Source organism: Falco peregrinus, chromosome 9 (genome assembly GCF_023634155.1).
Source record: "Falco peregrinus isolate bFalPer1 chromosome 9, bFalPer1.pri, whole genome shotgun sequence".
In the NCBI taxonomy this organism is placed as follows: Eukaryota; Metazoa; Chordata; class Aves; order Falconiformes; family Falconidae; genus Falco; species Falco peregrinus.
The window spans coordinates 21,755,915-21,767,977 of record NC_073729.1 but is presented as its reverse complement, the minus strand read 5'-3'; the positions used below and the strand labels follow the sequence as shown (position 1 = coordinate 21,767,977).

The following is a 12,063-nucleotide window of genomic DNA, read 5'->3' as shown; positions in this document are numbered from 1 at the left end:
GAAGGGCGGCGCGCATGCGCCTGAGGCCGGCGGGAGGGGGCGCGCATGCGCCACAGGGGGGCGGGACCACGAACAGCTCCTCGGCGTGGGAAGACGCGTGCGCGGAACGTACCACGTCGCGGAGTGAGGGGCACGGGGGCCGCGCCACGGCGCTGCGCACTGCTGGGGGGACGCAGGGCCGGGACCCGCCGTCCCCGCCCCTCCCACCCCGGTCGAGCAGACACTCACCCACCCGCCGGCAAAAGGCTTAGCCATTTAATAACAAACGTTACAAAAGGTATAAAACCGGACCGCGGTGCCTACGGGGCTGAGAACCGGCACGGGGAGGGGAGGGGGCGCTGCCACCACCGCCGCCACCGCTACTTGAGGTCCATGAAGCGGATGTCCATGATGAGGAGGAAGTTCTTGGGCAGGGGGCGTGGGGCCGGGGAGAGGACAGTGAAGACCTGGCGCTCCAGGTCGACGCCAGTGACAACGATGAAGCCAGCCACGCTTGTCTCAGAGATGTTGTCATCGGGGCTGTCAGCGGTGCTGACGCTCAGGAGGTGGTGCACCATGTCCCGTCCTGGCGTCACCGGTACGAGCTTCAGCTGGTTGTCCTCCTGCGACATGCCCAGGGGCAGGCAGGAGTCCGGGATGGTGGGAGCCCCCACCTTGTAAATCTTGACGTCGGAGAACTTGACATCGAAGGCGTGAGGGTAGAAGCAGCCACGGAAGCCGTAGAAGTACTCCCGGATGCGGTCATCTCGGCATTCCCGCCGGAAGTCCTTGGAGCGCTCCACCACCCCACCGGACTTGGGGAGCAGGACAGTGCGCACAAAGTGGGGCAGGTCCCTCTTCAGCTCATTGTAAAGCCGCTCCTGGTCCAGCACCACCACCACGTCCACCTCAAAGGCAGAAGCTGCGTGCACCAGTGCCTGGTAGCCCGAGCCCTTCACCCAGCCGCAGGTGTTGATCACGCAGCCGCTCACCGAGGCGCGGCGGTTCACTTCACAGCGCTGGTTGAAGACATCGGCCAGGCGGGATGTGATCTGCAGGGGAGACAGGGTGGAGGTAGCAGGACAGAAACACCTTTTTGGGGCACCCACGTCCCCAAACCTCAGCCGGCTCTCTCCAACGCCGTCCCCACCTCCTTCCATACCCCCAAGGCCTCAATTCCCGCAGTGGCACCCTGCTAGCTCTGACTGGGCGAGAAGCTCAGGGGAGCGAGGGCAGTCCCTGAATAGCATCAGAAGGGCAGGAGGCCAGCATGGCGGGCCCTGTCCTACTTCTCGGGGACACAGCGATCCTCTGTACTGCTCCAAACACACTTTGTTATTTACTGCTGATCCACAGGAGCAACACCCGGTTCATGGACAGCCACCTGGGACAAAATCCTTCCCCACCATCAACAGACAGCCACAAAGAGCGATCTGCCATTACAAGAGGCTCAAGTAGCTCCAAAAACATGTTACAAGCACTTAAAGGTGCTCGACTACAGCAATGCTGCTTCTCTGTCCTGAGGGCTGCCATGAAAAGGGCTGTGGCGGGCTTCAGCCACGCAGAAGCCTCTGTCACCAAACAGCAGCAGTGGGAGGACTCTGGGGATTCAGGTCAGCTTTTTGGATGTCTTCAGGTTTTTCTTTGGCTTCTTTCCATCTGGGTTTCCCTAAACAGAGAGCCGGGCTGTGGGCCGCAGAAACAGGGGGTTCCTGCAGGGGCGGAATACTGTGCAGTGATGGCCACCATGCTCTGGCTAACACTGGCTCTGCACAAGAGCCATCAGGCCATGCTGGCAGCTGCGCTCTGCTCTCCTCTCACCCAACAAGCCCTGCAGGCTGAGCTGGCTCAATGTGACCTGTGGCTCTGGCTTCACCCTCCGCAGCCAGCCAGGACTCGCAGCCTGCAAAAGGCCTCACATAGGGGCTCACAGGCAGTGAAAAGCTCCGCTGTGCTCCCTCAGCTCCTCTCCAGGCTGAAGAGCTTCTTCCTAACTCAAGGGTCTCCTCCAGCTCCTCCACCACCTCCATCACACCTTCACCCCTCACTGCCTCAGCCCTCCGTACATGTCTATTGAGCTGCAATGCCCAGAAGCAGGCACAGTGCTTGATGCAGGGACATGCCACAGCCCTACACAGTGGCAAAAGCAATGGGATGGTGCCAGGTAGGCAGGGACCTCCAAACTGGGCCTGTCCCCGGGGCAAGACCCCTTGACAGGGTCCCCGTGCTCACCTTGTTGTAGAGCTTGATGTTAGTGCCTGGTGTGGTGGAGCCGAAATGGTAGACGAGTGGGGCTTGGAGGGAGAAGCCCTCCTCCACGTCGGCTGGCCGCTCGATGTAGAGAGCGCCCATGGTACCAGGGATGGAGACGGATCCCTGGCCCACGTCCAGCTCCACGAAGGTGGGCCGGCGCCCCAGGCGCACAGCATAGTTCAGCAGCAGGCGGCACACAGTTGACTTACCCACGTCAGTGGGTCCGACCACCATGACGCGGGGCCCCCGCTCATCCTCCCGCTCTGCCTGCCGCCGCATCTGCTCCAGGGCCGTGTGGGTGTTGAGGTAGAGCAGCATGGGTGTGTCCTTGGAGATGTAGGCCACCTCGGTGCGGCCGCTGAGCTGGACGGTGCAGCCGTGCCAGGTGAAGACGGCCACCTTGGCGCCAGCGTCGAAGGTGAACTTCTTGTTGCGGGTAAGCTCGGTGCCGAAGACCTCGGCCATGCCGGTGAGCAGCTCCAGCTGCACTGTCTGCGAGGCCTCCACCTCGAAGCGCAGCTCCGTCTCCCGCTCCAGCTCGAACTTGGCCACCTGCTTCTTCTCCTCGCCGCCGTCGTCCGCCATGACGCTCCACCGGGCCTCGCCTGCCCGCTGTGGGAAGGGCGGCGAGTGGCCGGCCGGTCCGGGCCTCCCCCCCGGGCCTGTCCCCCGAGCCGCCGGGCCGCGCCCCCGCGCTGCCGTCCGCCCTCACGCCGTTGCCGTGGCACCCGCCAATGCCGGCCGCCCGCCTGGCCCCTCACCCACTCACGGAGGCCGCCGCGCTTCCTGGCCGACGGGGCTGCGCCGGAAGTGAGATCATAGCGGCGCGCCCGGCGCGGTGGGCGGGGCCCTGAGCGGGGTTGCCATGGCAGCCGCGCGGGGCCGGGGCCGTGACGTGGTGACGCACGGACCAGGGGGGCGGTGGCGCGCGGCACCCGGAGGTCATTTGCATCTCATCTGCATACCGCCCAGGGCCCCGTACCGCACGCCTCGTTGTCGCCTCCTGGCGCCGGGCCCCGCCACCCGCCGACTCGGGCCCCGGGTCCGGGTCGTTCGCACGCCGCGCCCTGCGCACGCTGCCTGCCCCCCCCCGATTTGCGTATCATCTGCGTGCGGCCCGGGGGCGCCTCCGGGGAGACACGGGGGGCGCGGGTACCGGCGACCGCAGCGCACCCCGGCGGCGGGGCTGACGTCGGAGGTGCCGGGCGGTGACGTCACGGCCGCGGGGTGCGGGCGGTGACGTCGCGGCGGCGGGGGATGAGTCACGGTGCCGTGATGCAGTCCCCGGGCACGCAGGGCCCCCCCCTCGGCTGCCCGGTGCCCCCGCCTGGCGCCCGCCCCGTGGACAGCGGCAGCGGCGGCAGCGGCAGCGAGGACAGCGGCGGGTGGTGAGCGGCCCCCGGGCCCCCCATCCTCCCCCGCCCGGCACCGCATCCCCCCGGACCCCCTTCCTGCCCCGCGGGACCCCCGTGTGGCCACCGGGGACCCCCAATCACTCCCCCCCCGGGACCCCCATCACCCCTCCCGAGACCACCATCTGCCCCCCGGGACCCCCATCACCACCCACCCCCGGGACCCCCGTTACCCCCCCGCGACTCCCCCGGACTCCCAAACCCTATTAGGGGGGCCCCCTCATCCTCTCCCCCGCCCCTTCCCCCACCCGGTCTCCCTGGGGACAGCAGGGACGGGGCGGTGTCCCCCGCTCCCCGGCGCTGCCCCCCACTCCTGCGGTGAGCCGGCCCGGCTCAGCTGGGGGCGTGGGGGGGGGCATGGGGGGGGGCGGTCAGTGCCGCGCCCCCTCACTACCCCCATTTTACTCTTTGCAGGCCGCCCCCCTTTTCCGCCTCCTTCTCACCTGGGGGGGCCCGGGGCCACGGCGCCCCCCCGACCTTGTCGCGGGAGGAACGACGGCTCTCGGCGCTCTGCTGCGCTGCTTCCCCTGCGAGCGGCTCTGCGGGGGGTGCACGGTGCCCCCCGCCCCCCCGCGCCCCCCCGGGGCCCTGCCCCCCGCCATGCCCCCCGCCCGCCGCCGCCTGCCCCCCGCCGCCCACCTGCCCCCCAGGACCTTCCACAGCTACCTGCCGCGCTCCCAGCGCACCTACAGCTGCGTGCACTGCCGCGCCCACCTGGCCCGCCACGAGGAGCTCATCTCCAAGGTGCCCCCCCAGGCCCCCGGGTCGGCGGGGACCCCCGTCCCCCACGTCCCAGGGGCTGGGGGCTCCGTCCCAGGGCGGCATCGGGACAGCCGACGTCCCCCCGTGGCGCCCCGCTGTCCCCCCGTGGTGCGCCCCCCCTCGGTGTCCCCGGGGTGGTGAGTGCCCCCCCTCGGTGTCCCCGGGGTGGTGAGTGCCCCCCCTCGGTGTCCCCGGGGTGGTGAGTTTCCGCGCCCCCCCTCCCCCCCCCCCCCCGGTGTCCCCGGCCGGCGCATTGCGTGGTGGCGCTGCAGCGGGGCGGGGGACGCGGGTGGCCCCGGGGGACAAGGGGCGCAGCCGGTGACTTGTGCGTGTCCCCACAGTCCTTCCAGGGCAGCCATGGCCGCGCCTACCTGTTCAATTCGGTGTGAGTACCGCCGGGCGGGGGCGGGCGGCGGGGGGCTGCCTGGGGCTGCGGGCCGGGGGGCCGATTTCAGCCGTGCTGTGCCGTGCCGTGCTAAGTCAGGCTGTACCATGCTGGGCTGAGCCATGCCGTGCCATGCCAGGCTGTGCCAGGCTAAGCCGTGCCAGGCTGAGCCAGGCTGTGCCATACTGGGATAGCCATGCCAGGCTATGCTAGGCTGTGCCATGCCGGACTGTGCCAGGCTAAGCTGTGCCAGGCTGTGCCATTCTGGGCTGAGCCAGACTAAGCCATGCTGGGACAGCCATGCCAGGCTGTGCTGGGCTGTGCCAGGCCATGCCATGCTGGGCTGAGCCAGGCTATGCCATGCTAGGCTGTGCCAGGCTAAGATGTACTGGGCTGTTCCAGGCAGTGCCATGCTGAGCGGAGCCAGGCTGAGCCATGCCAGGCTGTGCCATGCTGGGACAGCCATGCCGAGCTGTGCCAGGCCATGCTGGGCCAGGCTGTGCCATGCTGGTGGCACACCCCTGCTCTCTGGCGCAGGGTGAATGTGGGCTGTGGCCCGGCGGAGCAGCGGCTGCTGCTGACAGGGCTGCACTCGGTGGCCGACATCTTCTGCCAGAGCTGCAAGACCACCCTGGGCTGGAAATACGTGAGTGCCCCTGCATCCAGCACCCCCACCCCTGTGGGCACTGTCCCGGGCACCCCAGATCCCTGGGCTGGGCTGGGCACCCCAAACCCGTTGGCAGCAGCCCAGGGACCCCAGCCCCATGGTAGGGGCAGCGGCACGGGCACCCTGCTGGAGGCACGTGGAGGGGGTCTCACGCTGCCTCCCCCCAGGAGCAGGCCTTCGAGAGCAGCCAGAAGTACAAGGAGGGGAAGTTCATCATCGAGATGTCGCACATGGTGAAGGAGAACGGCTGGGACTGAAGGGCCGGGGGGGGGGGGCACGGCAGGGGCACCCCCACCCAGCAGCACCCCTGCCCTGGTGGGCACCATCACTGGGGTGCTGCCAGTGGGTACCCCCCGCCTCTGCGCCTTCCCTGGTGCCCCAGGGTGCCCGGTGCCAGTCGGTGCCCCCCGGGGGGGTGTGCTGCCCCCTGGGGGGGCACGGTGCCATCACCAGCACGCAGGGGCTGTGGGGGCTTTTCTAGGGCAATAAAGGCTTTTGTTTTGTAGGAAGGTGCTGGGTGTGACCTGCCCCCGGCCCTGCCACCTCCCCTGGTACCCTGGAGTGGCCCCCACCCTGGCATGGATGGGGGTGTCCCTGGTAGCCCCAGCATGCCCCCCCAGGTTGTCCCTTCCTCTCCCCACAGGCAGGAGCCGTGCAGTGGGTCAGTGCGTTTACTGGGGGCTCAGGCCCCAGCTGGTGGGCAAACTGAGACACGGGGGGGAAGGGGGGGAACATGACACTCCACATTGCCCGGGATAGGGGGTTGAGGGGGCAAGGGGGAGAGGTGGGGAAGGGAGGGGTGGGGAGATGGGGAGAGAGGGAGAACTGGAGGGAGGGATGGGAAGGAGGGATGGAAAAGAGGGAAGGGTGGGGGGCTGGAGGTGGCTGAAAAGGGGGGTAAGATGGAAGGGGGGGACGGAGGAGAGGAAGCAGGGAGAGGGAAGGGAGGGAAGGAAAAGGAGGGATGGAGAGAGAGATGGAGGGATGGAAGGAAGGACAAGGGAAGGGGGGGAGGGAAGGAGGGAGCAGAGGAAGCAGGAGGGAGGGCAGTGAGAGGAGGGAGGGCAGCAGGCAGGCAGGGTCAGGGCTGGGGGTCGCTGAGGCGGCCCATGAAGAGGGGGATGGCACTGGCATCGTGCCAGAGGACGAAGAGGAAGGGGCGCAGGGCCTCCAGCACCAGAGCTGTGCGGGCCACTGAGGTAGCCATGGCGCTCGCCGCCTCCACACCGGCCTCGTCCAGCGCCAGCACTGCGCGGTGCCGAACAGCGTCCACCATCACCGCCGGGCCCTGTGCCAGCCCACACAGCTCCGCATCCAGGAACAGCCCGTAGTCTGTGACACCAGTCCTCAGTGTCACCCCGTGGGGACACAAGGGACGCTGGGGACACAGGGGTACGGACACACACCAAGGGGTGCACGAGGGATACGAGGGTCATTAGGGGCAATGGGGGGCACTAGGGGACACTCAGGGATGTGGGGGACAGCAGGGAGATGGGGGGATGTTGGAGACACTGGGGACCAGAGACAGCAGAGGTGCTGGGGGACCCTGGGGACACTAAAGGCATGGGGACATAGGGGTCTCTGGGGAACATTGGGGATACTAAGGGACATTGGGGTCCCCGGGGAAAAGGACCCACACAGGGATCGGGGAGGGGCCAGTGACATCCCATAGGGAGTGACATCATTGCACCTCACCACCCATGCCAAAGAGACATCACCCCCTAGCCCTGCCAGCCCAAGCAGTGATGTCACGGGCAGGCCCTGGGGCAGGGGGTTGGTGGCCTTACCCATGTCGTGGACCACGGCCACCACGTCCAGGGCGCGGTCGAGGCGCAGGCGGGGCAGGGCCAGGGCAGTGGCCCGGGGGGGTGTGCGGGCTGCCCGCCGCAGCAGCTCCCGGAAGGCAGGGGGATCCAGCGCTTGCTCCAGGGTCCCCAGTGCTCCCGGGGCGCCCTGTGGCACCAGCACCACCAGGCTCATCCCCCCGCTCAGCTCCATCCGCCCCACCTGTGGGACAGCCACTAGTCCTCAGTGCCACCGCGGGGACCTCACAGCCTGGCACCCTCAGTGCCACTGGAGCGACATCACACCCTGTTAACCCGCCCCAGCACCACAGCAGCGACGCCACAGCCCCCCAGCACCAAGCAGTGGGGTCCCAGCTGATGGGAGGTACCTGGACCTGCAGGTGGGGGTCGATGAAGGAGGCCACCGGGTACTTCTTGCTGGTCATGGTGGGCACCAGACGAGGGGGGCGCCCCGGGCGCAGGAAGGGCAGTGGCACCGTCTGCTTGGCCTTCAGTGGCGTGCGCCAGGTGGCTGCAGGGACACGGCACCGGGGCTGCGGGGGACGGAGGGCACCCGAGGGGCCACACGGGGGGACCCCGGGCTCAGCCCCACACTGATCTCAGGGGGATCCTGTCCCCGGGTCATACCCTGGAGGTGGATGGCACTGAGCAGCAGCAGGCGGGACTGGGGGGGCAACGTGGGCAGGAGGCTGGGCAGCAGCCCCCGGCTGGCCTCGCGCACCCACGTGTTGATGCGCAGCAGGTCCAGGCTCTCGTTGCCACTCAGCTCCCACGGGCGGGTGCCATAGATGTGCCATGACTCGTTGAGGAAGCGGGGCCGGAGGTGCAGCCCTGCTCGGTAGCACAGCTGGCATCAGCCCCGTGCCTGCCAGCATCGGTGGTGCCACCAGTGCCCAGGCACCTGCCTCACCTGGGTGGTGGAAGATCTGTGCAGCAGAGAAGAGGCCAGGCACGCTGGCGAGCTGCTGCAGGGCACTGTGCACGCAGCCCAGCTCCGGTGGGTACACCAGGATGGCACCTAGGCGCTCACGGGTCTCACCACGGGCACCTGCAGGCACAGGAGAAGCTCAGCCAGGCACCCATGGGTGCACCTGCTGCTCCAGGCTGGGATGGCCATGGGGCCGCAGACGGTGCCCTCAGTGGCAACAAAAGCGGCACCCATGGCAGAACCTGCAGCAGTGCCGATGCAGGTGGCAGTGGCAGCCCCTCACCCAGCAGGAGATGGGAGAGCCCCATGGCGATGTTGAGGGGAGAGAAGAGCAGGTTGGCATCGGGCTGGACGGCCTCTGCCATGCGCTGGTAGAAGCGGAGGGCAAAGGTGCCCAGCGCCTCGGCCACGGCGGTGCGCTGCTCCGCCGTGGGTGTCCCACAGACCTCGGCAGGCTCCTCATCCCCAGGGCACAGCGGGGCGCTGGTGCCAGGGGGCTCCTGGGTGCTGCTGGGTGTGGGTGCTGCCGTGCTGCCATGAGCCACGGTGCCCAGCTCCTCGGGGGCTCCTTCAGGCACCTTGGGGCTGGGGGCGTCTGCGGCCTTGAGGGGGGCATCCAGGCCAGGCAGCTCCTGCAGGTGGGTAGCGGGGGGGGGCCCTGGCAGAATGGGTGCCCCCACATCTCCCGGTGGGCCTGCGTTGGGACAGGGGGGCACCAGCAGCGACAGGAACTGTCTGAGCAGCTTCAGCCAGCTGGGAGGGGCCTCCGGGGATGGCACCTGGGCACGGGGACCAGGGTGAGGAGGGGCACAAGGACACCCAGGTGAGGTGAGGGTGGGTGTGGGGGCACCCGGGCACAAGGAGCCCACGTCTCTGGGCCATACTTACCTGGGTGACAGTGGCCGTGGCTGTGGCCACCAGCCACCACACCAGGGGCAGCCAGAGCGTCATGGTGGCCATCCTGGTGGGCAAGCACAGGTCAAGGGCTTGATAAGCACCCAGCACCCCCACCCCAGCTCCCAGCACCCCACCTGCCCCTCACCCCAGCACCCTGCGCTCCCATTCCCTGCACCGCCTGTACCCCTACCCTGTGCACCCCGGTCTGACGCCCCCCAAGGAGGTGGGTGTGGGGGGCAGGAGGAGGGTGCTGGGCCCACCTGGGTGCCTGGCAGGTCGGGTCCCTGCGTGTCCAGCCGGGCGCAGGGGGGATCTGGCCAGATCTAACCCTGGCTGGTTAAAGATTAAGGAGGGCGGCAGGCGGCTGCCGAGGCTTCCCGTAAATCAGCTGGGCTGGAGCTGGGGGGGTGCCTGGGACATCTGTGAGGGGCGGGCTGGGCACAGGCACCCGTGGCAGGATGTGGTCCCCTCATCCAGTCCTGCTCTGCCCCCGGTACTGGAGGACCAACCCCCTCAGGCAGGCACCCTTTGGGAGGTGGGGTAGAGCATCCTAGCCACCCAACTGCCCCCTCTCCATGGCCCCTGTGGTGACAAGGGACAGTCTAGCCCCTCAAGCACCAGCTCAAGCTCCCTGTCCTTGTCGCCCTGATGCCCCAGGGGGAGGCCCAGGTGGTGTGACCCCCCCCCGGGTCCCTCCCTCCACATTTCTCTGCTGTCTGGGGTGGGGTATGGACCACCTTGCCTTTCGGCCCTCCAGCAGTGGCCACTAAAGGAGGTCCATGGTGCTCCCCTGTCCTGACAGCACGGAGTGTGCCTGCCCCACACCTCCCCAGCACCTCCTGCTGCTCCAGGGGAGTCTGGCCCCTCTTACATGAACTCTATGATCTCCTCTGCCTGGTGCCAGGCTTTGCATTTTTGGGGTGGGGTCCCTAAGGAGTCCTCCCACCCCAGAAGTAGGAAGGGCCAACCTAGGGCCTCTGGGCAGATAGCTGTGGGGCAGGCTGCCCTCGCCTCACCCCCCAGCAAGCCCTGGGGCAGGGACGCCTCTGGGCACCCCACCCTGCTGGAGCTGCCCGCGGCTGCACGGGGGTCTGGCCCCTCACAGCCCCAGGCCAGACCGACCCCTCGCCCCCTCCCGTCTCTATGGCTCCAGGCCGCCCCAGGCCTCTCTGGCACCACCACTCGACCCGTGCTGGGGGCGGGGCTAGAGCAGCTTGTCCCGCCTCCTGTGGACGTGGCCCGGCAGAGCCCCGCCCACCAGCACCGGGCATCGCTGACCATGGCCGGGAGGATCGCGAAGGTGGGTAGGGGCACCGGAGACACCGGGAGTGTCAGGCCGGAGGTGCGGGGGTGCCAGCATCAGGGTGGGGCTGGCCCGGGGTGCCGATCTCGAGGTGTGGGTATCCTGGTGCTGGGGTGCGGGGGAGGCGGTACTGGGGTAGTGGAGGGGCGGAGGGTGCCGGGGCCGGTGCGGGAGTGTGGGGAGCGGTACCAGGTAGAGGGTCTCCGGTGCCAGTGCGGGGCGGGACGGTGGTACTGGACGGAGGGTCTGGGGTGCCGGTAAGGAGAAGGCGGCGGTACCGGGCAGAGGGTCTGGGGTGCCGGTGCGGGAGGGCAGGCGGTACCGGGCGGAGGGTCGCCGGTGCCGATGCGGGGGGACGGCAGTACCGGGCAGAGGGTCTCCGGTGCAGGGGTGCCGGGACTAGTTTCGTTTCCCCGGCGGGGCCGCCCGCCTGGAGGGGCGTGGCCCGGATCTGGGCCCACCCAGGGGCGTGTCCTGCGAGAAGATCCCGCCCATGGGGGCGTCTCAGTGCGGCCCCTCCCACCACGGCTCCCCCTGCAGGAGCTGGAGGAGGCGCGGCAGTGGTGCGGGGTCCGGCAGCTGCGGCCGCTGGAGGGCGACATACGGCGGTGGACGGGGCTCCTGCTGCCCGTGAGTGGGGCGGGGCGGGGCGGGGGCGGGGCCGGACACGATTAGGGCACGGGCGTGGCGTCTGTGGACAGAGGGGTCCTGGGCATGGGGTCCTCAGGGTATTGGGGGGGTCCTCTGGAGGCGTGGGGGGCTGTGGGCACAGGGGGATTGCGGGGGCACAGGGGGCCTGGAGGGGAGATGAGCCCCTGGGGACACGGGGTGGGGCTTCTCCCGAGGGCACTGGGTGGGTGTCCCCATCAGGGCAACGGGGGGGGGGGGGAGGGCTCCCCCTGGGTGGGGGTTCCTCTCCAGGGACTCAGGCTGCGGGGGGTCTCCAGGGGAGGCACTGGGTACCAGGGCTGGGACAGGGGTTCCAGGGGCTCTGAGGTGCCCCCCCCCCCCCGTGACAGAACAACCCCCCGTACAACGCTGGCGCCTTCCGCTTCGAGCTGACCTTCTCCCCGCACCACCCGCTGGTCCCCCCCTGCGTCACCCTCCGCACCGACATCTACCACCCCGGCGTGGACACCGATGGCCGTGTCTGCCAGCCCCTCACCTCTGCCCAGCACTGGGTGCACACCACCCGTGCCATCCAAGGTGGGCATCCCGGGGGTGACTGAGGGGGCACTGCAGGAGGGGGTGCCTGCCCTGACACCCCCCTGGTGCCTGCAGTGCTGCAGGACCTGCTGCTGCTGCTGGACAGCCCGGACCCCCAGCGTGTGCTGCGGCAGGATCTGGCCCGCGAGCTCCAGGAGACCCCCGAGGTGTTCCAGCGACGGGCCGGGAAACATACCCGATGCCACGCTGAGCCGCGCCCTGGCCCCTGAGCCCCCCGCAGCCGGGGGCACCCCGACGTTACTCCCCACTCCCTGCGCCAGCCCAGCACAGCCCCGTGCCCCAGCACCATAGCCTGGGCTTGGGGTCCCAGCCTGGTGGCACGGGGGCCTGGCACTCCATGCGGGTCACGTCAGCCGTTAATAAATTTCCTCCCACTTTGTCCCTGTGATGCCTCATGGGGATGGTGGGGGACAGCGGGGGGGGTGCTGCTCACCCCATGCCTGCC

At 69.0% G+C, this 12,063-nt stretch overlaps 4 protein-coding genes across 9 annotated transcripts; 2 read left to right on the top strand and 2 right to left on the bottom strand.

Moving 5' to 3' along the window:
* Positions 1 to 241: 241 nt before the first annotated feature.
* On the bottom strand, positions 242 to 3,052 carry CLP1 (cleavage factor polyribonucleotide kinase subunit 1). The gene is made up of 2 exons (XM_005240018.4): positions 2,212 to 3,052; positions 242 to 1,031 (listed from the first exon to the last, which is right to left on the bottom strand). Exons 1-2 carry the CDS (start codon positions 2,815 to 2,817, stop codon positions 360 to 362), a joined length of 1,278 nt encoding a protein of 425 aa, XP_005240075.2. The 5' UTR covers positions 2,818 to 3,052; the 3' UTR covers positions 242 to 359.
* YPEL4 (yippee like 4) lies at positions 2,816 to 5,963 on the top strand. Its single transcript, XM_055814202.1, has 6 exons — positions 2,816 to 3,042; positions 3,422 to 3,620; positions 4,059 to 4,388; positions 4,748 to 4,791; positions 5,329 to 5,437; positions 5,626 to 5,963. Exons 1-6 carry the CDS (start codon positions 2,816 to 2,818, stop codon positions 5,713 to 5,715), a joined length of 999 nt encoding a protein of 332 aa, XP_055670177.1. The 3' UTR covers positions 5,716 to 5,963.
* Positions 5,964 to 6,115: 152 nt separating this feature from the next.
* On the bottom strand, positions 6,116 to 10,921 carry SERPING1 (serpin family G member 1). Of its 6 annotated transcripts, none has more exons than XM_055814413.1 (8): positions 10,757 to 10,921; positions 9,080 to 9,152; positions 8,475 to 8,970; positions 8,174 to 8,311; positions 7,891 to 8,094; positions 7,632 to 7,774; positions 7,246 to 7,465; positions 6,116 to 6,790 (listed from the first exon to the last, which is right to left on the bottom strand). In XM_055814413.1, the coding sequence occupies exons 2-8, from the start codon at positions 9,149 to 9,151 to the stop codon at positions 6,540 to 6,542; spliced, it is 1,524 nt and encodes a 507-aa protein (XP_055670388.1). In that variant the 5' UTR covers position 9,152; positions 10,757 to 10,921; the 3' UTR covers positions 6,116 to 6,539. The 6 variants fall into 6 exon arrangements, with proteins under 6 accessions (XP_055670388.1, XP_055670391.1, XP_055670387.1 ...); XM_055814416.1 differs by having other exon boundaries at positions 8,475 to 8,823; XM_055814412.1 differs by lacking the exon at positions 10,757 to 10,921 and adding an exon at positions 10,581 to 10,749.
* LOC101916776 (ubiquitin-conjugating enzyme E2 L5-like) lies at positions 10,235 to 11,997 on the top strand. Its single transcript, XM_005240020.4, has 4 exons — positions 10,235 to 10,388; positions 10,932 to 11,021; positions 11,411 to 11,597; positions 11,673 to 11,997. The coding sequence occupies exons 1-4, from the start codon at positions 10,368 to 10,370 to the stop codon at positions 11,825 to 11,827; spliced, it is 453 nt and encodes a 150-aa protein (XP_005240077.2). The 5' UTR covers positions 10,235 to 10,367; the 3' UTR covers positions 11,828 to 11,997.
* Positions 11,998 to 12,063: the final 66 nt, after the last annotated feature.

Coding starts and splice junctions, on each gene's coding strand:
- CLP1 (XM_005240018.4), bottom strand. CDS start 2,817: ATGGCGGACGACGGCGGCGAGGAGAAGAAGCAGGTGGCCAAGTTCGAG. Junction 1,032..2,211: donor ACATCAAGCTCTACAACAAG/GTGAGCACGGGG, acceptor TCTCCCCTGCAG/ATCACATCCCGCCTGGCCGA.
- LOC101916776 (XM_005240020.4), top strand. CDS start 10,368: ATGGCCGGGAGGATCGCGAAG. Junction 10,389..10,931: donor TGGCCGGGAGGATCGCGAAG/GTGGGTAGGGGC, acceptor CTCCCCCTGCAG/GAGCTGGAGGAGGCGCGGCA. Junction 11,598..11,672: donor CACCACCCGTGCCATCCAAG/GTGGGCATCCCG, acceptor TGGTGCCTGCAG/TGCTGCAGGACCTGCTGCTG.
- SERPING1 (XM_055814413.1), bottom strand. CDS start 9,151: ATGGCCACCATGACGCTCTGGCTGCCCCTGGTGTGGTGGCTGGTGGCC. Junction 8,971..9,079: donor CCACGGCCACTGTCACCCAG/GTAAGTATGGCC, acceptor CCCCGTGCCCAG/GTGCCATCCCCGGAGGCCCC. Junction 7,775..7,890: donor CAGTGCCATCCACCTCCAGG/GTATGACCCGGG, acceptor GTGTCCCTGCAG/CCACCTGGCGCACGCCACTG.
- YPEL4 (XM_055814202.1), top strand. CDS start 2,816: ATGACGCTCCACCGGGCCTCGCCTGCCCGCTGTGGGAAGGGCGGCGAG. Junction 3,043..3,421: donor CCGACGGGGCTGCGCCGGAA/GTGAGATCATAG, acceptor GCGGCGGGGCTG/ACGTCGGAGGTGCCGGGCGG. Junction 4,792..5,328: donor GCCTACCTGTTCAATTCGGT/GTGAGTACCGCC, acceptor TCTCTGGCGCAG/GGTGAATGTGGGCTGTGGCC.